Source organism: Mugil cephalus, chromosome 7 (assembly GCF_022458985.1).
Source record: "Mugil cephalus isolate CIBA_MC_2020 chromosome 7, CIBA_Mcephalus_1.1, whole genome shotgun sequence".
NCBI classification, from domain to species: domain Eukaryota; kingdom Metazoa; phylum Chordata; class Actinopteri; order Mugiliformes; family Mugilidae; genus Mugil; species Mugil cephalus.
The window spans coordinates 19,211,520-19,237,052 of record NC_061776.1 but is presented as its reverse complement, the minus strand read 5'-3'; the positions used below and the strand labels follow the sequence as shown (position 1 = coordinate 19,237,052).

Here is a 25,533-nt window from a genome sequence, read left to right as displayed (position 1 = left end):
GTGTATAACAAGCTTTTATGTGTCTTGCAAAAGTCACTGTTGTGGCTGAAAACATCAGAACTTTTCGCCTTTCTTCCCCCAGTGGTCATGTGACAAGCCCTCAGCTGTATCTGCCGTTACATAACATCTTCAGTCACTTTTAACGTGAATATTTCACACAACACAATTAAGAGAGCTTTAGAAACTCACTGTTATTCTGGCCTGTTTGGCCACATTGCTCCAGCTGCAACGGTAATTAATAATTAATCAACAATAATGTAATTATGCCATATATCACAGTACATCGGTAGTCATTATGTTGTTATCTGGACTGAGCAGCCAACGTCCACGTGTGTCTCTCTGCTCTCCAATGTGGCCACCCCCACCACACACACACACACACACACACAAACGCACATCACATGAACTCACATTCCTATACATACATCATTTTGTAGTATGGGCTGAAGGTGAACGCCTCATAAATTTGCACCCAAATCTATATAATGTTCAGTCACTGCACTACTCATTTTCACACTACTCACTACTCACTACCGTAACGCTTGCTCCTGCATGTTCTCCTTATTTTTAACTGAGCTCTTCCTCTCAGTCTTATGTGGTTGTTGCCTGCTCCGTGTGTCCTTAGTTGCCCCCTGAGAACAAATAAAGTTTTCTGAGCCTGAATCTAAATCTTCTCATTGTTAACTGCTCTGTTTCCAAAGGGAGTTTAACGGCGGCCTTTATTACAGTGTTCCGCTGCAAACTAACAATGCCTCAAACGGGAACACAGGCAGCAGTAGCTGGATTTTAGAGTGGCATGTATTACATGTCAAGGTGAGGTATGATGGTGTGTGTGGGCCGGGGGAGGGCAGTGTGAGGAGAGGGGGGGTGGCGAGGGAGGGGGGGGGTGCGGCTACAAGTGAACGACGCTCAACAAGCACTCACACAGTCTCACTCTGCACCTCCTGCGACGAGGACTGACCTTTTACCACGCGAAGAGGGGGGCTGTTTAACGTGAACATGGAGGCCTGGATCACCTGTGGACTGTTGCTCGTCGCTTTTCTCTCCGCATGCGACGCTTTCAACCTGGACACCGAGAATGTCCTGCAGAAACGCGGGGAGCGCGACAGCCTGTTCGGCTTCTCCCTCGCCATGCACTGGCAGCTTTCCCCGGTGGGCAAGAGAATGTAAGATTTATTTATTTATTTACTTATTTATTCATTTATGTTACAGTGGGGGTGAAAACGAGTCGAGGAGGCGGCTAATTAACCTCGGCGTCGTCCTGCCCTTTCGAAACAACCTAAGTATCCATGTAATTAAAGTGTCACAGCTAGTGTAGGCGCCTGCAAAAGTTCAGTCTGGGTTGCTAGACCTGCTAGAAGAGAAAAAAAGTGTGAAAAGAAAACGCTGTAATGCTACTTTTGAACGCCGAAGACGCCACTTAACTTTGACGAGAGGGTTAAAAAAGGTACGAGGCTCAGGTATGTCGCACGCAGACCCAAAAAGAAGCTCTTCACAAAACCTCTGCAAATATTTCCTCTAAACTCTGACGGGCACGTACTGTACCTTCACCCACCTGCTGTGAATTTAAATCCAGACTGGGCTGTTAATATTTACGTTCAGGTTACTTATTTATGAGTTTTTTTTTTTTATTATACTGCGAGCACATGCACAGGTACGCGCCCACGTTTCTCGGCTCCCAGCGGCTTAAGGTGAGCCTCTTCCATCGTGGCCAAAACACCCCACTCAGTTCCTGCTGGCGTTTTAATGGGCATTGTTTCAGAGAGGTTTGTCGTTCTGCATAAAGGATAACTGCCATCAAGTGTTCACTGATTTGTATGGGCTGGATCTAAACTGACCTGAGATCAGAGGAGTCATATTATCTCGCCTGGGAAGCCTGTTTGACTTTGCTCTCCAAAGAAGCACACACGAGTGCATGTGCGGGCCAGTGTTTGTCGTGAGGAGACTTGAACTCGTCTTGTTGGTGCGTAATTAGTGGACAGAAGAAGGATTCAGGACCTTCAATTGAGTAAAAGTGGCAATACCACATGGGAAGCACACCCGCTCGCCAGTTCATTCTCTTGTGAAAACGATTCTGATTTAAATCTTGGCTTCGTGACTGTTTTAATGTTCAGTTTATGTTGAAATACGTGGTGATTTAGCTGGATGAACATTTGGTTAGATGTCGTTTGTGGTGCTGTTCATCTGGATTGAATTAGTTATTTAGGCTAGTCCACTGACTCAAAAGCTGTTGTCAGACAGTTTACATGTAATGTTACATTGTCTCCTCCTACATCTCTCTTGTACATCAGCTTTAGGTGGTGAAATCAGCGCGATCCCATCTTTAAAGAGCATTAATCTTTTGGAGGAAATTTTTTAGCTGTGCCACATTTAGCTCACTTAATCGAACGTCTTGTACTCTAACTGTTAAAGATGGTGTCAGATGTAATGGGCACGTATGAGCTTTCTAGATATGATCTGTGGCATTTTTACTTTTTCTAGCAGAATACAATGAGTGTGCATTGTATTCTGCTAGAAAAGTTTATCAGGTACACTGATGCATTCTAATAGAGCGGTCCTTCACGAAATCCCTATTTATGACTGTTGTAATGTTCAGTTGATGTTGAAACTGTGTGCGAAAGGTGGTGATTGAATTGTATCATCAGTTTGGAGGAGGTCGTTCGTGGCACTGTTAAACTGCATTGCATTACACGCTAACATTATTTAGCCCAGCCCACTGGGGTAATATGGGGTGGTCAAAATAATACAAACATGTGTTGGTAAAACCCAATACAAGTCAATAGTTCGACACACCACAGCCTCCAAAATGAAATCACAGTTAAATCAACATCTCTCTCAGTTCTTTTAAATAAATGCTGAATGCCATATTCTCCGTCTCTGTTCTTTGAAATGTAACTTAACTTAACTGAACAACTCAAAATGTCCTTAAAGTTAGTCAAAGGGTGGCAGTAGCTCAGGAGGTAGAGCGGTTGTATGGTTGCGGGTTGGTCGGAGAGGCCGTTGGCACAAATTGGCAGCCACGTTTCCGTCAGTCTGCCCCAGGGAAGCTCTGACTGCTGTGGCTATGCGAGCGAACGAATAATGCATCCAATTGTAAACCTTTGAGCATCTAAAATGGAAAAGCGCAATTTAAAACCAAAGCATCATCATCAAAGTGTGCTATATAATTATTTAATAATTACAGTTTTATCGACTTCACTAACGTATACATGTCGGGGTGGGTCGGTAGTTTGGTAGAAAGTCAAAGTTTGGTAAATAAGTTTAAAAAAATGTAGTGAGTGAATGAACTATATTGAAGTTGATAAGACTGAATACTAGAGCAAACCACCGTTCTCCACTTAACTATAATACTTTTTTTTTTTACACGGAAATGATAGATACTTTTCTATCCTCTGCCTCATCAACAGAGCTCATGCACCAAGTGGTAGCTTTTATTTGTTCGAGTTGCACCAAAAGTCGTAAACACAGCAGAGTTTCCCCGCTGGAAGGTTTGCTTTGCTGTTAAGACTCAGACTTATTAAGAGTCCTCAAGTCTTTAATTGTCGCCGCAGACGTTAAATGCAGTTGTTAAGGCTATTTACACACTTCTACTGCTACTGCTGCTCATTCACACATAAACACACTCAGGGCCAATTTTTGTCCTGATTCTGTGCTGATTCTAAATGAAAGGCACATGGTGATGATCAGCACGAGACCAAAGCTGACACAGTGCCCCCCTGCTTTAGGTCGTGGAGTTAAATACAAGTAAACAGAAGTGGAAATGTCCAGGAGTTTTTGAGACAGACAGCGTCGTTAATGGCCAGATAAAACAGTTGGAGGACTAATGGAGTAATTGATTTAAAAATGGAGTGGCAACATGGGGAGCTTTTTTTTTTCTGTGAATTTATTGAAATACAGTTACGTTGTATGTTGTTGGAGACGTCTTTACTTTCAGCAGGTCCTTTGTAATGAAGTCAGTTGAGCTTCAACCGTGTGGGGATGCAGTAAGCTGTGTTTGCTTTGTGAAGCCACGGTGCTCATACTGCTGCTGTTGAGGTGGAATGTGCTCTCACTGTGTGGACACTGGATGTGTGTGTGTGTGTGTGTGTGTTTGAGTGTGTGTGAGTGTGTGTGTGTCTGCGCATGCCTTCCTGAGCTGACTGTGGATGCGTGCGTTCTCGTGAGTCCCTGTTTGGAGTGTTTAAATGGTGCTGATGCATGCTGCGGCTGAGCGCTGAGGCGTTGCCCTGTTGTCAGTCACTTGGAAGAGTGTCAGAGCTCAGCTTGATACATTCCCAACCTGAGGCAAAAAAAAAAAAAAGAGAGAGAAGAGAAAGAGATAGATATTGTGCCCATAGGGATTTTCTTTTCCTGTGTCAGTTCACCTGCGTTTCAACAACATGTGTTAGCCTGTGTGTACTTGTGTCACCCCACCATGTTTGCCTACTCGCAACTGGGTGTGCACCGAGTTGCTACCCTTTGCTGGCAAATCCATGCCTACTTTCATCCACACTTGAATATTTCCTAATCTTTAATGGCCCACAGTGGTGAATGTACCTGCAGGAGAGGGCAGGACCTGTGCGTGCGGGTGTGTACGCGGCCGTTCATTTCGTTACATTTCCTTCGTATCAGTCAGACGGAGCTGCCTGTTTAGCAATGAAGAGAGAAAGTGAAAAAATGCTCGAGTAGGGAGAGAAGGAGGGAGACCGAGTAAGAGCTCAGGGAAGTTTTAGGAGCTTGGATGGGGCGTTAAATATGTGTGGGAGAAACTAAATGCATGTGTGTTGTTGAGAAAATGAAACAAATCTGGAGAAATAGATGTAGCAACAAGAGCAAAAGATGGAAAAGCGAGGCGATGTCAGCTGGTTCAGGCTGTTTCTAGGCTTCTTTGCGTCTGAGTCTCTGTGTTTGAAACGGAACAGACGTGAGAGTCCTATATAGACCCCTCCGGCTTGTCCTCACATTTGTTAAGGGTTATCCGACATCAAAGAGAAAGGAGTTGGAGAAAAAGAAAGAGGTGATGGCTGAAAGAATGCTGAGGGGAGCATGAATCAGTTTTACATCTGGGCACCAAACTCAGGCATTATTCAAGCATTCAGATTCAGAGGGCTTTATCCTGGCAGATGGACAAGAGAGAAGTTGGGTAACACATGTCATGAAACTCTGGAGCCCATTTTGAAGTGAACGCCTCTAGTTGATAGGGTGCTACTGGCTGTTGCCAAGCAACGGGTTGTGCCCTATCCAGCACCCAGTCCCATGCTGTAAAAACAACAACACAACTCTCTCAATGGGATGCATCTCTCCGATCATCTCCAACAGGCCACCCTGCTCTGTTGTCCTGCCTGGGGAGAGTCGGCCTGTGTGTCCGAATGTCACCACTGATATGTGTGCGCCCGCTTGCGCGCCATTGCACACTGAAACTCAAGCATAACACACTCTCGCTCTCTCTGTTTGTCTTCGTCCTTCCTGTGGTCTAAGCCTGCATGTTGGGGTTTCCTCTGCTGGTGGTAAATGATAAGAATAACAGCTGGGTCACTGACAGTAGAGCAGCAGGTCAGCCTCATCGTCACCGTGCTGGTCCGTGTCAACGCTTCACATAAGCACAATGTGTAGCAGTATAGATAAAGCGGATCCAATATGCTGTGCTCATCTTGCAGTTCATTTTTTACTAACAATAATAACGTAAATCTTCGATCATCTTACAATTCAGATTCTTATATAAGTGATTTTGAACTTTAGATCTTATGTATTCAACTACAGAAAACTTCAGCTGTATTCAACCACAGAGAAAACAGCTGAACAAGGCAGAATATCTTCTACTTCTCTATTAACTCAGCAGCGACCCCATAGAGTCCTGTATGTCTTGACAGAGTTTTTTCTCTGTCCATTATCCTGTCTTCCTTTGTCTGGCAGGTTAATGAGAGTTGAGTAGTGTCCATCTGGGATCCGCTGTTGGTCACGATCCTCTTTATTTGAATCTGGCTCATTTGTGATGGCCTGGACTAGTTCAGTGCAGTAGCACGCGCAGTGCTAGGGAGTTGACTCCAGACAGTGTGGTATTTGATGTCAAGTGTCATTCACTCCCCTTATAATTAAATAAAATACCGGATTGGACATTTACTGAATCGGTAATGGCACAAATTATAGTGCTCTGGTTTTTGAGACAAGGCCAAACCAATCTAGTGGTTAAAATGGGATAAACAATGTACACTTGTCCAACATGCAGAAGGACCCTGTTTCTATTGTGATCACTAATCTTCCTGCAGTTTATGGTAAGGAGCAATTTCCCAGGGGTTCTTGAAAGACACATTTAAACACACAAAAAAATAAAGAGAGTGTGCAACTTTGTGAACAGTTATAAACAGTCATATTTTCATATGGCATAAATAGATTTATTGTACTTTGCTAACCCCCATGAGGCCTGCTGAAGTCAGTCCTGATTTATGTTGCCTTAGGCAGTTATCTTTGCAGTTTGACGTCTTTTCCCCGAGTGCTGTTGGTGTTTGTCGGGTTGACTAGTGAGGTCTACGCTGCAAACATGCTGATCTTATTAGGCCTCTTCGCTTCACTCTGCTATACGTCTCAGTAAATTCCTTCCCAGATGGTGAGTGTGCATCTGAGAATGCTTTGTATTCCAGCTAAAAATGGCTTCGCTTAATCGCATCTGGTGAAGGCAGTGTGCTGCACAGCATTAACTCTTGCGGTCATCCAACAGACAACGCAAGCCAGGGAGAGATCGGTGTGTCAACAAGTGTGTAGGTGCGCCACTCTTTACCTTAAGCCTGCGCGTAGCGTCCTTTTAAAAGATGGCACCAGTGACTTGATTGATTAACTCTGTAGGAAACACTGGGAATCCTGGACGGCCATCGTCAAGGCTTGGGTGTGGCATTTAACCTTGTCCTTGTCCACAATGGCAGTGTCTGTGTGTTCAATCATCCACAGCAGGCGGCTCAAAAGGGTCTTTGACGGTGTTGGGCTGTGAGGACATGGAACATCAGTTTGGTGGCGGATGTGTGTTTGTGTGTGTGTGTGTGTGTGTGTGTGTGTGTGTGTGTGTGTGTGTGTGTGTGTGTGTGTGAGTGAATATGGCTACTGTGTGGAACTTCGGACTGCAATGCGAGATAATGTAATGTAAAGTGGAAGAAATGCCAGCGTGTTCCTCATGCTAATTCCTAGATGTCAGAAGAGTGTTAGTGTTTTCGCAGTTGTTGGTTGATTGTGTCTTTGTTCACATATGTGTGTCTATGTGCAGGCTGCTGGTTGGTGCCCCGAGGGCGAAAGCTTTGACTGGCCAAAAATCGAAGGTGACAGGAGGACTCTACACATGTGACATGAGCTCTTCCTCCCCTGGCTGCACGAGAGTTATCTTTGATAATAATGGTGAGATATCTTCTGACGACGCTTTTCTGTTTTCTATTGTACTTTGCTTTTTGCTTTGTATTCATTTCGAAAATTTGCGTCCATTTATGCTCCTGCTGTCTTTCCCTGTGTAGAGAATACAGAGACAGAAAGCAAAGAAAACCAGTGGATGGGAGTGACAGTCAGCAGTCAGGGGCCAGGAGGCAAAATTGTGGTAAGACAGTTTATGTGAACATCTTCAGCTCATAATAAACAGCATTAATAAACAGAACTGTTATCAGTAAACGAGTAGTCCCTAGCAAATGAGTTCACACATTGCTGATTAAGATAATAAGTGCCAGGTAAATCCAGTACACCTACACTACTCGACACTACTGTCGCACAACTAGCAATGAGTTTCACAAAACCAGCAGTGTATTAGCTGTTCCTCTTTTGCTTGTAGACCTGTGCCCATCGCTATGAGCGCCGGAGCGGTGAATCCCGTGACATCATCGGCCGCTGCTACTCTCTGAGTCAGGACGTGAGAATTGATCCGAACTCAAGGGAGGATACACATAACTGGCATTTCTGTGACGGACGACTCAAAGGACATGAGATGTTCGGTTCCTGCCAGCAGGGCATCTCTGCTGCGTTCACCGACGACTACCACTACTTCATCTTTGGGGCTCCTGGAGCGTACAACTGGAAAGGTAGTCTAGAGTGTGTGTGTGTGTGTGTGTGTGTGTGTGTGTGTGTGTGTGTGTGTGCAGGCATGCTTTTACAACAGCATGGATCCATTGTAAAAGGCCTTACCGTATCCCCCTCTCTCTTGAAGGCGAGGTGCGCTTGGAACAGAATAACGACACTTTCTACGAGTTAGACATCTATGACGACGGTCCTTATGAGACGGGAGATGAGCGTCAAATGAAACCTCACCTGGTCCCTGTTCCTTACAGCAGCTATTTGGGTAAAATAATAAACATCTGTCTTTGGTTATTGCATTTACCAAGCATACCCAAGCACTTGATCGTCTTTGCGGGTTGTGCAAGCAATAAGTCCATCTCTCTTCCCCTCAGGCTTCTCTCTGGCCTCAGGAAAAAAGTTGACTAAAAAGAACCAGCTGACGGTGGTGGCGGGAGCTCCCAGAGCAAACCACAGTGGAGCAGTTGTGTTGCTGAAGAAAATCGAACTGAGCAAAAGGATGGAAAAAGAGTACATCCTGGAAGGAGAGGGACTGGCCTCATCCTTCGGCTACGATGTGACGGTGCTGGATCTGAACGGGGACGAGTGAGTGACGCGGGGCAACAAACGCAACCTGTAGCTTCTGCTTCACTTGTACTCATGAATATGTGATGTTTTTATCCGGTAGCTGGCAGGACATAGTGGTGGGAGCGCCTCAGTACTTTGAGAAAGATGGAGAAATTGGAGGAGCTGTCTATGTCTACATCAACAACGCTGGAAACTGGGACAAACCCACACGGACCAGATTAGACGGACCCAAGGACTCTATGTTTGGCTTGGCAGTGGAAAACCTGGGGGACATCAATCAGGATGGTTACCAAGGTGAGGATGCAACATTTGTGCGTGTATTGCTGGTCCTTCTTCATGCCCCTATAGTAAAGATAATATATGATGACTTTGTAAGTGACTGTTTTGTTCTTGTTGTCAGATTTTGCCGTGGGAAGTCCTTATGAAGTTAATGACAGGGAAGCTGTGGGTTCAGGGAAGGTTTACATCTACCATGGGTCAGCCACAGGAGTCATCCCTCAAAAAGCTGCACAGGTGTGTAACAAAAGAGCGGAAGACTGTCATCGACGGCATTGTGTAAAATATAAAATGGTTTGTTTTGGAGCCTTGAGTTTGGCACTTGGTCGTCACCTTTTTTTTTTTTTTTGACAATTTGACCATTTTTGGAGCCAGAAATCTTTAGGTGTCCACACGTAGTGACCATTGGTGGTATTGTAAGTAATTTCTGCACTGGCTTGACTTTTCAGGTCTTGTGGCTATGTCCATCTTTTTAACTGTGGTAAAATTTCATGTAAATTCCTTCAAATGTGTAGTCAAGAAAATAAAGTTTAAATTTCTGTAAATCTATTGACTACTATTGTTTGACTCTAAACGCTTTCAAAACATTTGGGCATACATAATGAAACATTCATATGTACTTGTCATAGTGGACTTGATTTTGCAAACTAATCCTATATTTGAATAAATAAATGCTGTACAGTAAGAGGTTGTAATCATAGTATGTGTACCTCTCGTGATAGGTGCTGTCCGGTAAAACAGGAGTCAAGATGTTTGGCTACTCTCTGGCAGGCAACATGGACCTCGATTGGAACGCCTACCCAGACCTGGCTGTGGGATCCCTCTCAGATTCTGTATTTCTCTACAGGTGAGTGAGCCAAGAAAATCTGCCGTCTTTCGTCATGCTTACCGAGGCGATCACTGATGACTGAGTTTTGCCTTCCCAGAGCTCGTCCTGTCATTAACATCAAGAAGGAGATCAAGTTCTCTCCACAAAAAATCGACCTGACCAAGAAGAACTGCGGCGAATATGTCTGGTAGGTGTTGTGTGTCTGGTGAAAGATCGGATATTGACGACTTCAATATTGAATCGTGAAGCACAAACATTATTATATAATCCTGCAGGTGGTTCTTTCATTATCAGTTGTATGTGGGGAAAAAAACTAATCTGTGCATAAACCGCATTATGTCCCCAGCTTGGAAGTTTCGGCGTGTTTCACTTACACTGCCAACCCCAAAAGCTACGCCCCTAAACTGAGTAAGCTGAACTTCATTTCTTTATTTGTAGTTTCTTTATTTAGGCAAAATATTATTTTCTACTGGAAGAACAAAATCCAACTGTCTTATTCTTCTGTAGCGGTGGACTACTCTTTCGACGTGGATGCTGACTACAAGAAGAATAATCTCCTCCCCAGGGCGACTATCCCCGATTCCAGTGGGAGCGTTGATATTAATGAGAAGGGAAAGGAAGTGTGCATTCAACGGCGACTCACCGTACAGGTAGTGAAAATCTCCGCCGCCGCTGCTGCTGCTGCTGCTTGTGACCAACGTGCGCTGTGGTGGTTTCGTAATGTTATACAATGTTGTCGTCCCAAAGGACAAGGTTCAGGACAAGCTACGTGGGATCCCCATCGATGTGTCCGTGGAAATCAAGAATTCTAAACGCAAACGCAGACAGAGCGCATCTCCTCAGCTCGCACCCGTGCTGGACGCCAGCGAGCCGACCCGAGCAGTGGTAACCAATGTGTTAACTTGCCGAAGCCCACGTTTTGTTGGTTGTGTCCTTTATTCTTTTTGTGATCTTTTATGCCTTTCATATGTGAATGTGTGCGTAGGTGCAATTCCTGAAGGAGGGTTGCGGCTCCGACAATGTGTGTCAGAGTAACTTGCAAATGAAATATCGCTACGGCTACAAGGAGACCGACAAAGACCCGTTCACTCCATTGGAAATGTAAGAGGATAAACTCACATACACATTTATTTGTACGTTTTTGTCTTGTGTTTAACAATTCATTGTCAAAAAATTTCTGTGTGAAGGGTCAACGACATGCAGGTGCTGTCACTCAGCAACCAAAAGGAAATCGTCTTGGAGATCACGGTGACCAATCTAAAAGGAGACGATGCCCACGAAGCCTCAGTCAAAGCCTTCTTTCCGCGCTCCTTGACCTACTCTACTTCCCGCACTGTCACTTATGTGAGTCTCTCTTACTCCTTGTCAGTCCCTCACGCACATACAATGCTAGTTTGTGATCCTATTCGGGACCTATTATCGATTTCAGATGCCAGGAAACTGCAAAGCCAATACAAATGGTTCCATGGCTGATTGTGAGTTAGGAAACCCCTTCAAACGTGGCTCAGAGGTAAGATAATAATAACAAGAATCATAATTGACCCTCTCCTTTGCACACTGTTTGTTGATTTGTGTGTCTGTGTGTTTACAGACAACATTTTACATCATTTTGGGTACAACTAGACTGTCTCACAACACATCTGAAGTAGCGGTGGATCTCATGTTGGAAACGTAAGATTGTATTTGTGCAAAATAGCATTGATTACACATAGAGCACAACACCCCTGGAATACTCCTTGCAGTGCACTTACTTTAATGCATGCATGGAGTGAGGGGAACTATAATTTAGGACTGTCTGAGTTGATGTGTGTGTAAATGTTGATTTGACAGGACAAGCGAGCAGACGCTAACTCCTGTGAAGGCAAAGCTGAAAGTGACCATCATGTTGCAGCTGTCTGTTTCAGGGTAAGAAGCACACACACATACCTGTGTAGAAACCACACAAATATGCACTGGTTCATGCTTCTGACTGTGGATGTCTGTTTTTCCAGACAAGCCCAGCCATCTCAGGTCTACTTCTCGGGAGCCGTCAGAGGCGAGACAGACATAAAGACTGAAAGTGAAATTGGCAGCGCCATCACACACCAATTCAGAGTGAGTAGATCGTCTGACATATCTGTTTATTATCGTTAATCCAACGTTGTTCATCCTCTTGTTGGATAATCAATACCATATGAGTAAGGACAATGTTTCTTTTTTATTTATTTTTTTATACAGATAATCAACCTGGGAAAGCGCTTGACTGACTTTGGCATGGCCAGCCTCAACATCTACTGGCCAAGGTATACAAATAACGGAAAGTGGCTGCTCTACCTGATGGAGATCAGCTCCACAGGAGTGGATCCGATAAAGTGCACCCCCGAAGGGGAGATTAACCCTCTAAAAAAGGTCAGGAAAAACACCCCGTCCATGTATAGTCATTACTCTGTCTGAACCTTTATCTTTTCTACTTGTTATTTCTTTTAGCTGATGATCTACATGGTGGAATTTTACATTTATTCATTTCTCTGCAAGTAAATATGATGACTTTAATGCAATCGTGACTTTACATTTTCTGCTCTTCTGGCAGGAACTAGTTAACAAGAGGACGAGAAGAGCAGTAGAAAACACAGAAGAGGGAGCTGTAGAGGGAACTATTTCACGATTACTGCAGAATAAGAAAGCAGAAACTCTGGTAAAATCACACATAGTATTATATTTTATATATATATATATATATGAAAAATACATTTTTGAAAATGTTAATGTTCCTCCCTTTGTTGACAGTCCTGTGACAGTGGGGCAAATTGTGTGACGATAAAGTGCCCCCTGGGGGGCTTGGACAGTAATGCACTCATCACTCTCCACTCTCGCCTCTGGAATGGCACCTTCATAGAGGTAAAGGATTGTTTTACTCAGGTCTTATGTCATTTATTAAAATGGGCAAGAGCTGGTTGTGAGAATTAGTCTCGACTATCCTGAAAGGAGAGTGAAAAAAATGATTGTAATTAAATAACTAATTAAAAAAAATAAAATAAAAATTTTTGTATTGTAGGAAGGATTATTAGAACATGGGTTAGTTGATTTTTTTGTCACCCCTTTCCCCCTCTTTTTATTAGTAGTCCTAATTTATTAAAAAGAAAAAGAAAAGATGAGTGAATAAATGAAAGTTGTTGTTGTTTTTTTTTTTTAATCGGATCTGCTCCTCTTCTCTTTAAACAGGATTACTCAGAGATGCATCATGTGGAGGTGACAGTGAAGGCGTCTCTACACATTGATAGCACAAACACGGCGCCTCAAAATGCTGACACACAGGTAATTAAACATAACAGCAAAACGTGTTTTACTATCCTCACATCCCTGGACCCAAGAAGGCAGCAGCATCATTTTTTATGCCAATGTGCAGTTTTAGCTTAGTAAATGGCAATTTCAGAGCACTGCATGAACACAAAACTGAGATTTTGAGTAATATAAATGGATATTTAATATTTGACACTTTGGTGCAGGAGTCTTATTAATACTGATGTTTCTGACCAGGTGAGACTCACGGTGTTCCCAGAGAGGCGTGAAGCTCGGCATGGAGGAGTGCCGTGGTGGATCATCGTGTTGTCCATCCTGTTCGGGCTGCTGCTGTTGGCCCTGCTGGCTTTCCTTCTTTGGAAGGTAGGACGGAAGGACACAGGCCGCGTCCTGCTCCGAATAATAAAAAACCTCACGTTTCAGGAATTTAACTGAATTAAATCTCGCAGTCTGTCAAACAGCATTTACAAAACAGTTGTCCAGCACGTAACAGTTGTAATCTGCCTCTCCTCAGTGTGGAGTCTTTGACAAAAAGAATAAGGACGACTCATCAGAAAAAGAGAAACTGACGTCAAATGCATAAAAAAAAAGAGAGTGGGTAAAATTACCCGGCCTTCCTCAATGACTGAAACTTCTTCTCTGACTTCTTCTTGCTATAAAAAGTGCTGCTTTCTGGTACTAAGCAGGCAGTGGGCAATCCTCACACCGTGACTTGAATGTTGTTATAAACACTGACTGAATGAACTTGAAAAGTTTTCACACATGATGATGTGTGTTTACATGCATGGCCAGGGGAGGTGATGGCTGCTCAGAGGAGCACCGTGGGAGCTGATCTCATCTCTTGATTTCTCTATTTCTATTTGTTGCTTCACTTGGTCTTAAGGTGTTTTCTTCTCTACATTTAAAAACTGGGTACTGGAACATATTTCCTTTCTATCTACACCTTTAATGGATACAATGCATTTGGGGCCTGTGAATGAGACGCTAAATATCTCGTGCTGCTTTGCTTTCTTTGAATTTCCCCAACGGGGATCAATAAAGTATTATCTTATCTTTCTCTGAACGTCTTTAAATAGCCTTTTCTCAAGCAACGTATTGATTACGTTTTCCCTTTCTCCCCCACAGTGTGGATTTTTTAAGCGGGCCAAATATGAAGACAAGGTTCCCAGTTACAACGCAGTTCGGATCAGACGGGAAGAGAGAGGGATAAACTCTGGAAACAGGGAAAAGCTGGAAAAGAAGCCCTGGATTACAACCTGGCACGACAACGAACACTATTCATAACAACCTCGACGCCGCATAGATTCACTGTTGCTTACTGATGAACTCCTGGTCTCCCTCATGTTTGCTGCCCTGGCTTTGCACAGTGAGGACTGTAAATATCAAAAAAATAAAGAGTTCAAAACTCTAGTAGGACTAAATACGGGATCGATTGTTCAAGCTCCGGGGCCAATCTGATCTTGAATAAAGTATGAATCACTGGAGGTAGAGTCGGTGTGGGAGAGGGTCCTGCACAACTACTGTCTGTTAGAGGCTTGGAGCTTGTTTTGCATTCGATGTTGAGGGAGGGAGGGGAGGGACGGGGGTTTCTAAATGTTTATGAATGGATTTTTATGAATGTTTGTTTTTTATTATGTATTATTTCAAGGAGTACTTTGTTACGTGCTCCACATGCCAAAGAGTCATGCAATGCATACACAGGCGAGTGTTCACTTCCCTCGGTTTAAAAATGCTTTTTATTTTATTCTGTCTTGTGTTCTGTGCATCCGACTTAAACGCTGATGCACTTTTTCCCCACACTCAAAATGCCTCAGATGACACCGATACTGTAACTTATCCACAGCACTTAGTTTGTCACTGCAGAGCTCATCTTTTAATCACTGGCTGCAGATCGAGAAGAGTGTCGGAGCGAACAAGGTGTGTCTTGAATAAAAAAAAAAAAACATAATTAAATGCCATCATGTGTCCTCTTATGTGGTTAAAGCAGACTTGAATGAGAAAGTTTGAAGCATTATTTATTAATACATAAAAAAAGCATTTACAGCAAATACAGAGTGCACATTGTTAAATATTAAAATCATTCTAAGGATAATTTATATTTATGAATTAAAAAAAATCACTATAAGACAATTAATTCTTGCACACAGAAACAGATAAAATGTCTGAATTTTGAACTTTGGTGCTGGGGTTGATTTCTGGTTTAAAGATCCCAACTGGTGTTCTGTATCTTAAATCCTAAGATGTGAACAACAGGATGTTTGCAGTGGATCAACAGAAAAAGGTTCAAATGCTCCTGTGTGTGCGCGATGCTGCTGCTGGTGTATGTCTGACTTCACTGGCCTTTCCTTTACAAGAGCGACTCGGTTCTTACAGTTTTGCCGCTACGTCCGATTTCTGTTAGAGGCTTCTCCTCCACCACCGCCCTCGCATTCTCTTTGCCCTCACCCTCCTTGTCCAAAACTGCATTCTCCTTTTCCTGCTTTAGCCTCTTCTCTCCTTTCCTCTGTTCTTTCTCCTCTCTTTTCTTCATCTCCTTCAGCTTCTTTTTGAGGGTGGACCGGTCACTGTGGCTGCACACGCCCAGAGCCTATTGAGAAAGAAATGCACACTTATGTGTTAATTTAATTTGACGACAAATGTTCAACCACTTAATTTTCAGCTAAAACCACAAGGTAAATTGAAAGCTGCTCTTGAACCAATAGGAGTACAGACAAGGTCTCTTTTGAAAGATAACCCTCCCACCAGTAAAAATCTGTCTATGTGCTGCTACCACTGAGCTTGAATACCCCCCCCAATAATATTTACCTTCAAGATGATTGTAGCTTGGTGGTGTGGACTGGAAGACAATGCACCCAGTCTTTTACAGTTGTTTTTTTTTTTTCCTAAAGCTAGCGCCAGGTGTGCTGAGGATGGGCCAAAGACATGGTAAACAGTCGACCATTGGGTCAAGTGAGATATCCATCAAAAGTTCAGAGTTGTCTTGGTATGGCGGCGTGGCTAATACTTGCAAGCTAACTGAATGTACAGTAGAGATCATGTGGAACAATGCGCTTCATTATGGAGCAGAGGCTCGTGTGGAGTAACTACTGTATTTTACTGGATGGGATTTACTGGACCCTCGGCAACGTAACAGCGGAGCTTTATCTGCTCTTGGAGTACTGCCGTTTAAATGTTCTATTTGCAACTTGCCCGACGTGTGTTTACTGAACCTACAGCTATGATTGTATCCTGAAATGGTATGTGGCATCTTAATACCAAGAAATTCAAACGGTGTACAACATGGGTCTGCAAAGTTTTTCAGGTCAAGGACCCCAAACTGTTGGAGATTAAGTAGGGACCTCCTACCTGCTATGTATGTCCTATATTAAACTTGGCCTAATGCTACTTATAAATACACATTTTCACACATTCATGTTGACGTGTATTAAAGAAATTTGAATGTGGGGTGAAATAATATATATATATATATATATACACACACACACACACACACACACACACACACATAAAAATGAATAATCAACCAAAGATTTTGAAACGATCTGCAAACCACGAAACGGTCTGCAAACTGTGCAAACTGTTTTACTCTATAGCTCTGCCCCGTGTGTCTCTCCATTGAGCTGGGGGCGTTTCATGATGACGCATCTGTCTTTGTTTTTTGCAGCACGTACTTTCGTTTGCACCACATTCCTCTTTTTGTACTTTGTTTAGACTTGTGTTTGAGTTTATGATTTTCCATCGTTTCTGTACTTGAAGCTGAAACTTATTTGGTCATTGCTGTCCGTTTGGCCCGTGTCGGCCACTGTAGTGTACAACATGTTGGCACAGAGACGGGGCTGAGTTAATCCCCGATTAAGTTGCATATAACAACTGGTTAAAAAAAAAAAAAAAATCAAATCTTTGGCAGAAACAACTGAAAACATTTTTTTTTAGCCTCGTCTCCTCTCACCTTCAGTTTCTCACTGTCCATGTTGAGCAGCTGTGTCCCATCCACACCTTTGGCAGCAAACTCTGATGTGTATTGATCCATCCTCATGGCGATCAGCCACAGACACACCTGCTGGCTGTTCCACTCCAACACCGGTCGACTTTGCCACTGGTGGTTGTTGTTGGTCGGGACTGGATCATCGTCCAACGTCTGACGACAGACGTAAGTAACAAAGTAAATCAGAGGAATCCGGAAAGAAGAACGCGCTTGGAAAAACTGACGAGACAAAGAGTGAGAGTGGAAAGGAGGGAGCAAAAGGTAAAGGAGGACAGACTCACCTCGGTGGAGGAAAAGGCGAAAGTGTGAGAGTGTCCAGAAAGGGAGTGATCAGAGACATGACCCACCATGCTGGAGCTGCCCACTGGGGAGCCAATACTCTGGAACCAATAGAAACAATCCTGGGCTGTCTACATACTTAAACAGGTGCTCCATGCTCACCCATGCATGTGTGCTTATTTTAAAACCTATTTGCCCAAGATATATCTGGACCAGAAAGCTTAAATATGGAAAAAAGGAGCTCCCTCTGACTTGGGGTACACGCGAGGCAGCTCGGCGTCAGCACACAGCAAGTCTCCTCTTACCTGATCTCTCCTGCCTGTGGTGGTCAGGTACGGCAAACTGCTGCTGGACACAGACCGAAGCCGCTCCCGGATCTTCTCGCCTTCTTCCCCTTTTTCTCTCCCTCTGTCTCCGAACCAGGGAAAAGGCAGACAAGAGGGCATGGAGGTGATGGAGCCCGTGGGAGATACTCCAGATGGCTCATCTACCAGGTCACCACACGAGCCCCTGGTACAGGATAGCAGAATTTTAATCAAGAGAGTTTCAGAAATTTCAGCAAAATTAAAACCCTCCTTATATGGAGGGTTGGGTGGAGTGTTAAGCTGAGCGGGGCTTCATATACATTTTCCCTCAATAGAAGACATGCATTAAAATCTGCTTCCAAGAGCCTCAATTCTTTCATGATCTTCAGTTTTTACCCATGAATTAAATGTGCACAGACATATTTGAATATTAAACTGAGCTTAAATACAATCAGGGGTTTTACACAACTGCTGTGTGGATCACGCGTCTGAGCACTGTATGTGTGAAATTCACACCTGCTGTTTGTCGACCGTCTGCTGTGCTTTTCGCTTCTCCTTTTGCTGAGAGACTTGCGAAGGCCACTAAACAAACAAAAAAATAAATAAATCAGGAAAAGTATAAACAGAAATGCTACGTTACACCGGCAAATGTAACAAATAACCAGAGCTTTGCTGTGGCTGAAGGGGGTGAATTGTGAATTATTATGACCTTTACACAGAGAAATGTGACAAATATTTCAGTGATTTCCTCCAAAATTTAAGCCAACAGAACAGAATCCCTCTACCTGAGGTCAGGAAATTTCCTTTTGGATTTTCTGGACGCCGAGGATTTGCACGGTGAAGGAGTGTCGGTGTGAGTGATGTAGACGGGAGGGGTTTGGAAGGAGCTGTTCAGAGGCTGAGGGCTGAACACGGGGGCCGACGAGGTGCTGGACAGGTCGTTTCTGATGCTTGGCACCGCCATGGGAGCAGGCAGCGACTGTTGGCCGTCCTGGGGCTTCTGGACTACGCCTTCCTACAAAAACGAGACAAAGGTGTCGGCTGGAAGACACTCCCCCCCCCCCCCCCCCCCCCAGCGCCGTCTCTTACCTCCTGCTTTTTGAAGCTCTCTCTGAGTTTGTCTCGTGAAGGCGGGTGCCGCTTGGCTTTCTGGGCCAGCTGAGCTCTGGCGAGCTGAGCGCTGGAGTCTAGTCGTCCTGTATCAGGAACTGGGATGTACCAGTCTGGACCTGGGACACGAAGCCCAGTCAACCAGACTCCTTAGTCAACCAGATTTCACTCAATCACATCAAAAAAAAAAAAAAAAACTTTTGAATTCCTCCTGTCCTGAATCCATTTAAAACATTTAACGTCAAAAACATTTAAAAAGACAACCGATTCAAAGTGACATGCTGTCCCATAAGCAGCATGCGTCATCTATGCACTAATACTAATCTGGGAGCAGCAGCTTAGTTTGAGCCTTTTGCTCGACTAAAACAACGTGTTGGCTCGCAGACAGAATATGACGGAGGATTCTGCCTCTTCTGCTCTTGATTTGGACCGTTTATCAACCAAAGGTCACTCCAATATGATTATTAAATATTATTCAGACTACAAGCGGAAAACAGAAAAGCGTCAGGTACAAAAACCTCACCCCCTGCCTACAAGTTCACCATATTTCCACGAATATACCCTGTATAGAAATTAACAGGCGCTTACCTGCGACTGAAGAGTCCACAGAGTGGTTTTTCGTCTGGGGTGCAGGCTCTTTTATCCCTAGCTGTGCCATCTGCGACGTACAGTGTGAAAACAATGACTACAGAGCAACAGCGGGTTCAGTGAAATAAACCCATGAAGGATTTCTCCTCTCACCTGGATTTGCAGCCTTTCAACAGTCTCTCTGTGCTGCTCGTCTCTTTCCTCCATTTCTCTCCTCAAATCTGCCTCCCTTTTCTCCCTCTCCTCCTCTCTGGGGACACATCACGTGAAAGGGTTTAACTCCAAATGTGCGTGGGGAAGGAGTCTAGCCCAATTGTAAAGCACACTCATCACTGAATAATATTACACACCACCAGTGAGGTCACCAACTTTTCATAAATACCTGCTCTGGTATTCTCTGACTAGTCTCTTGGCCTTGCTGTATTTGATCTCCAGGCTTTCAGACTGGCTCTGGGCATCAGCCAGTCGCTGGCTCACAACTCTGCATAGTGTCTGGGCCTCCTGCCAATACCTGAAAAATACCAAAAAAAAAAAAAAAAGTGTCATCGACACCTTGTCTGCCAGCATCTTTATTTTGTGTATTAACAGGATTATGGTTTTCTTTAAGCGGCAGAGAAACAGGATGTGTCGGCTTCAGCAAAATCCCCCTCAGCGACCTGGCTCTAGAAACTTCACAGCTCCATACTTCTCTAGTTTGTCAGCTTTCTCCTCTCCATCCTCTGCTCTCTGCTCCAGCTCGGTTCTCTGGCTCTCCCAGCAGGCTTGGAGTTCCTCCCAAGCTTTTAACTGGGAGACAAATGGCAGATATTCATGAAGGCCTTTATACACACACACACACACACATTATATGCATAAGAACGAGCTTTTAGTTGTTGGACACACACATCAAGAACCACTGAACGTCCATCCAGTAAACTCCTTCATTCTCTTATTTCCAGATCCTTCATACAACAAACAGCAACGCCAGATTTTGCCTCCTGAAAGGCCATCGCCAGCCCAGTTATGTCACAGTGGTGACTGCTTCAAGGCAAAGGCAGGAAAGCAGGGCTGACGGGGAGGAGTGTTGGAACGGGGCCCGTGTCCTAATAACTCCACACTGAGCCATCTCATACACAGTTAAATGGGTCAGACCGTTTCCAAATTTGGATGCAAAAGGTAGTGTATTAAAGTGAGTTCAGTTATTGGTTCGTGGGTGTGTGTGTGTGTGTGTGACGGAGAGATCTCAGTCTCAACGGAGCGACCTACCTTTTCCCTAGCGCGCTGAAGTTGGCTCGTTCTTCTCCGCAGTTTTGACTGAAGCTATAAACACACGTAGAGCAATCAGCGTGGGATTACAATTCATGAAATGTGCAGGATACTACAATGGTAGTAAAGGTAAATTGTAATTACTTTTTGATATTTCTTTTTATGAATTTAGTGAAGTACCTGCTGGAATTTGAGGCAGAGCTGGCAGTTGTCCAAACTGGAGAGCACAGACACATCCACATCCTCCTCCTCCTCCTCCTCCTCTTCTTCTTCTTCTTCCTCCTCTTCAACCACTGAGCCGTTCTCTGACATGCTGCCATCATTGCCCTCATCCCTCTTCATATATAAACACAAACAGAAAAAATACAGTGAACCGTCGAAACAATCCGGAACTTCCGCTCCCCTTTAAGACGACGCACCTTTCCAGTGTGCGTTTTATCCATTTCCAGGCTTTCGTTGATCAGTCGCGCAACCTCGCTCTCCACCCCCTCCTTCTCTCGGCCAATCAGAAACCTGCAGAAGGACAGAGGAATCAGTCAGGCCCAGGTGCGGGCAATCACGCCCGTCCCAGAACACACTCGGGCAGGTAGTGCTGCTGGGCGGCTTTCTGCACGGAAGACATTGTGATTTGTTAAAATGCAAAAACGCAGGTGTTCCTAATAAAGGTTCATGATGGCATGGTAAGTCAGTGAGCCAACATGCACAAGAAGCGGACAAGTGGAAACACCAAGACCCTCATTAATTGTATGATTATTGCGGCCTAGAAATTGGAAATCCTGAGCTTGTGGTGAAGTCGTGTACACCGTTTGTGAAAGTATTAACTACTCTCTAAAAGATGCATTTAAGGTCACCGACATGCCTAATTTTAAAGGTGAAAAGGAATTCCATTTAAAAAAAAAAACTGTTGAACATATAAAAAGTCTAAATATTGTGAAGGATATCAATATACTACGATATACATTATAAGGTTTGCCCAGTAGGATCCCAGATCTCCATTTGGAGGTGCAGATGTATTCTTTTTTTTGTCAGCTCTGTAAAGTATTTATCATGTATGGACTGATTAAAACATGCAAATCAACCTGGAACCGAGAAATATTTTTAACTTTAACTGTTTCATCTTTAAACAACTTCACTTCTGGAACAAACGTTTCAGACGTCTTAGAAGTGACATATCAACTCAAACACAAGGCCAAAAATACACACAGTGCCCAGTTTCCATATACACATTCTTCAAAGTGGAAGCAATGTACTCTACAGACATAGTGGGAACATTATAAGAAAACATGGACATCAAAGACTAAATAAACCTCACACACACAAAAAAAACACCATCACATTGTAACTTACTTGACGAGGCCTGATGTATTCTTGAGGACTGTGGCTGCAAACAGCTGGGACACTCCTACCAAACTCACTCCATCCACCTCCACTATCTGGTCATTCACCTGAATCCTAACACATACACAAAGGCAGTAGAGGGTGCTGTGTGTTGGATGGGTTTCTTTAAATTTTCATCCAGCCAACCGATGTGGAAGCTCACCTTCCATCCTTCTGAGTTGCTCCTCCTTCCGTGACCGTCTTGACAAAGATTCCCAGTTTTTCCAGTCCCTGGTCGGCCCCCACACCCATTCCTATGATACTGATGCCCAGTCCATCGTCTCCTAGAGGGGGGAAAAGAGCAGGTAGTAAAGGTCCATGTTAATATGTATGTGAGTTGAGTTGGTAATGCCACAAGAGAGGAACGTGTTTGGTTTAAAACATCATGTACCCTTTTCTATCTCCACTGGAAAGACGTTCATCCTGTCCACTCTCTTCTCCAGCTCAAACTCAGCCGAGGCGGACACTGGGTCGATATCCTCATTGTGTCTGTCGTAGTCTGCGTTGGAATACGTGCTGTACACCTGAAAGTCCACACAATTAATGTCCCCGCAGCTTAGACTGATGTCAGATTCAGGCCTACTGAAAATACTGTTTTATGACTTCGTATCAGGTAGCTACACGTGTTTCACCGTGAACAAACTGTGAAGAGAACCACCTGCAGCTATTGACACTGTTCATGTCTGCAAATATGTCAAGTTATATGAGAGAATCAGAGAGTGAGAAATTCAGAAAGAAAATGGTACAGGTACAATTATAGGAATGCTACAAATCTCAGTGTACATGCAGCAAGTGACAGTTGCAGTGACTGCTACTACAAGAGTTTGTTTTGAAATATTGGACACCAAGGATTCTTTCCCCCTCTACATTTTTATGAAGTCAGCTCTGAGCTGACAGAATGAAGCATGCAGGGTCTTGCCTTTCCTCCTCCCCTAATGCATTGGAAAGTAGAAATCGCTTTGGGCTAACACTTCTCTGTACAGCAGCTGGAGCTGACAGTCACACGGATCCACAGGTTTTTGTAAATATATATAAGACAAGTGACCATGCAGCTGTTACTAGAGATGTGAAAGTGTGTATTTTTTCAGATTTTCCTACCTTGATTGGTGCGGAGGAGAACCTGACCTTCCTCCTTGCAGCATCCTCCTCCTCCTGCTTGGTCAGTTCAGGCACACCTGGAATTTCCTCATACTCCTCTAAAGGCTCATTTTCTGTACAGTCTTCTCCTAAAGATGGCGAAAGCTCTGGATGAGACTTTGGTTCCTGTTCGTACACAAAAGCCTCGTTCTCGATCCCACGGATTGCTGCAGCTCCTGCCTGGTCCTCTTTTCCTCCTTCTCTATCATCACCCACATGCTTGATCTGAGTGGCAAGCTCCTCTTTTCCAGTCATTCCCTCCTCTCGTATGCATTCCTTCTCTCCACTTCTCTCCGTTCCATCAGGTTCCCCGTCAACAACCGCCTCTTGCACCACGACTCCCTCTTTCACTTCAACACTTTCTTCCACTTTTGCATCCATCTTCACGTCTCCTTCTCCGTCAACCCATGCGAGTCTGTTCTGCTCCTCCCTTTCACCCTCCCGTTGTTCATTCACCTGCTGATACTTGTCTTTTCTGCCTTCACTGCCGTTCTCAGTCACTCTTTTCCTCTGCGCACCCACTGATAACTCTTTCTGGTATTCCTCTGAGGAAATTCTTAGTTTATCTTCTCCTGGTGCTGTTTCCACTCTGGGTTCCTCAAACACATCATCCACCAGGGCCTCCACACTGTCTGCTGCAGCTTTGTTCAAGTGCTCTTCCGCGTCACTCTTAAGCTTATTTTTGTCCTCTTTCCACTCCTTCTCTTCTCCATTCTCATCACTTTCTGATGACTCATTCTTTATGTTGACTAGTTCTGCCCTCAGTGTCTCCTCGGGAGTCAAGTCAGGGTCAATAGTTGCTCCTTCTTCCTCTGTTGGCGATCCTGTGGTTGGATCGAGATTGTCATGGCAGGAAAGAGATTTGTTGTCTGCTTCACTGAGGTTGTCCAATACGAGAGATTTAAGGTGCCTTGTCGGCGACACCGCTGCAGGAGGATTCAGCGAGGAAATATTTACGATATGGTTTATGGATTTGTCTTTAATGGAGCCATCCTCTGCTGAGCACATCTTATTCCCGCTTGCCTCTTCTACAATTTCCACCTGGTTGACTTCTCCTTTCCCATCTGCCTTTCCTCTGCTCGTCACCGATTTTGAAACCTGTCCTCCGACATCCATCATCTTGGTCTCAAACAACTTCCTGGTCACAGAGAACTTCTGAGCCAGAGCTGCTCTGTCAATATCTGATATTTCCTCTGCCCTTGCTTTATCCTGTAGGGGTGGTTCTGGAGTAGAAGTACTTGTTACAGTACTCAGGACAGACGAGGAACTTATGACTGGACGCCTGGGTCCAGGAAAAGGCGAGGTTTGGAGCTGCACGGTAGAATTTTGTGGAGAAAGAAGGGGTGTGGACCCTGAACTCAGCACCGGACCACCATCCTGTCTCAACTGCTGGCTGTCCATTTGAAGGAAAATGTTATCTCTGATCTTTGGCCCCCTGGTGCTGGGAATCCTACCTCTGATGCCTGTTGAGCTGCTGGTGCTGTTGTGGGACATCATGGGATCTGACAGGCTTGTTGGCAGCTTGGTCCCCGGTTTTAGACTGATCCCAGCGTCAAAGGAGCATTTGATCGCATGGAAGTCGGACTTGTAAGTTATCCTGTGAGGGGAGGCACTTCGGCCTTTGTTGTCTGTGCGCATCATTTAGGAACAGAGTTTTTCTGAAGAAAGAAGGAAAACACTTGGAAAAATGCAGAGCTGGTAGAGAATGTCTGAGGATTTGCTGGTACTGGTTTGCTGGTGGTTGCAATAAGGCAAGAAATGCTTGATAACAGAGCCGGGGTTTTAAGAGTTCACTGCATTTGTTTGATGACAGCAGGTGACAAGGGAGGCTCTTGGGGAGGAAACACCATGGTCAACAGGTAGTCTTCAGATTATTCAATTAACCACCGCCACAGAAATCTCCTGAAAGAGATGGGTCGAGAAAGGGCAGCACACTACAATGATTAAAGTGAGCAGGCACAGTTTAGCAGGACAGTGAAGTACAAGGCAATACCTTAAATTTGCTGTAGAATCTGCACGGTTTACTATTTCTGTTTCTGCACACTCGAATGGGAAAAGGAAAAACTCTCCAAGCCCTCAGTTTAAACCGAAAAAACACACAATCAGTGAGATTACTTACGGCGATCACTATCGCAGTTTTAGCAGAACACACAGTCACGTGCCATCGGACGATTTAAACTTGTGAGCACCGTTAAAAAAAAAACAACCAAATTGTTCATAGTAGTCATTTTTGTTTCTCAGGTGTTTGGCACAGGTATTCACAATTACCTTGTCGGCAGTCCTGACAGGTCAATCCATACGTGCGCGTTCACACGCCGTGGGAAAATGTAGGAATTGAGGGCACGGGAACGTGCATGGCAAATACGCGCATTTGTATACCACCGTTCAGCTTATTCTGTCCTCGATGTCTGTCGTTATTGGCCAAGTAAAGTTCTAAAGCTAGCATCAAATGCTTTGTTAATCAAATTTGCCAAGATAGAGCTTCAGAACTGGTTCCTGGGTGGCACCGTAACGTCAGCTTTCTTCACAATACAACA

At 44.3% G+C, this 25,533-nt stretch overlaps 2 protein-coding genes across 3 annotated transcripts; one reads left to right on the top strand and one right to left on the bottom strand.

Moving 5' to 3' along the window:
• Window positions 1-917: 917 nt before the first annotated feature.
• Window positions 918-14,928, top strand: LOC125010593 (integrin alpha-6-like). Of its 2 annotated transcripts, XM_047589339.1 has the most exons (26): window positions 918-1,166; window positions 7,232-7,359; window positions 7,473-7,552; window positions 7,781-8,027; window positions 8,153-8,284; window positions 8,394-8,604; window positions 8,687-8,880; window positions 8,987-9,099; window positions 9,585-9,709; window positions 9,789-9,878; window positions 10,038-10,099; window positions 10,199-10,341; window positions 10,439-10,576; window positions 10,677-10,792; window positions 10,879-11,035; window positions 11,121-11,201; window positions 11,283-11,362; window positions 11,522-11,596; window positions 11,683-11,785; window positions 11,909-12,079; window positions 12,261-12,365; window positions 12,458-12,568; window positions 12,893-12,985; window positions 13,208-13,333; window positions 13,485-13,564; window positions 14,096-14,240. In XM_047589339.1, the coding sequence occupies exons 1-25, from the start codon at window positions 1,000-1,002 to the stop codon at window positions 13,551-13,553; spliced, it is 3,117 nt and encodes a 1,038-aa protein (XP_047445295.1). In that variant the 5' UTR covers window positions 918-999; the 3' UTR covers window positions 13,554-13,564; window positions 14,096-14,240. The 2 variants fall into 2 exon arrangements, with proteins under 2 accessions (XP_047445295.1, XP_047445294.1); XM_047589338.1 differs by lacking the exon at window positions 13,485-13,564 and having other exon boundaries at window positions 14,096-14,928.
• Window positions 14,710-25,533, bottom strand: LOC125010592 (neurabin-1-like). The gene is made up of 19 exons (XM_047589337.1): window positions 25,265-25,533; window positions 22,958-24,898; window positions 22,251-22,383; window positions 22,023-22,143; window positions 21,830-21,934; window positions 20,902-20,995; window positions 20,663-20,818; window positions 20,483-20,536; window positions 19,923-20,023; window positions 19,620-19,748; window positions 19,391-19,487; window positions 19,238-19,307; window positions 18,629-18,768; window positions 18,325-18,554; window positions 18,056-18,121; window positions 17,540-17,744; window positions 17,237-17,335; window positions 16,920-17,108; window positions 14,710-15,557 (listed from the first exon to the last, which is right to left on the bottom strand). Exons 2-19 carry the CDS (start codon window positions 24,635-24,637, stop codon window positions 15,318-15,320), a joined length of 3,909 nt encoding a protein of 1,302 aa, XP_047445293.1. The 5' UTR covers window positions 24,638-24,898; window positions 25,265-25,533; the 3' UTR covers window positions 14,710-15,317.

Excerpts from the sequence above, each read along its gene's own strand:
- LOC125010592 (XM_047589337.1), bottom strand. The coding sequence starts at position 24,637 with ATGATGCGCACAGACAACAAAGGCCGAAGTGCCTCCCCTCACAGGATA. Across the intron at positions 19,749-19,922 it reads AAAGCTGACAAACTAGAGAA|GTATTGGCAGGAGGCCCAGA; the intron begins GTATGGAGCTGT and ends GGTATTTTTCAG. Across the intron at positions 18,122-18,324 it reads AGGAAATTTCCTGACCTCAG|TGGCCTTCGCAAGTCTCTCA; the intron begins GTAGAGGGATTC and ends TTGTTTGTTTAG.
- LOC125010593 (XM_047589338.1), top strand. The coding sequence starts at position 1,000 with ATGGAGGCCTGGATCACCTGTGGACTGTTGCTCGTCGCTTTTCTCTCC. Across the intron at positions 8,028-8,152 it reads TGGAGCGTACAACTGGAAAG|GCGAGGTGCGCTTGGAACAG; the intron begins GTAGTCTAGAGT and ends TCTCTCTTGAAG. Across the intron at positions 10,793-10,878 it reads CCGTTCACTCCATTGGAAAT|GGTCAACGACATGCAGGTGC; the intron begins GTAAGAGGATAA and ends TTCTGTGTGAAG.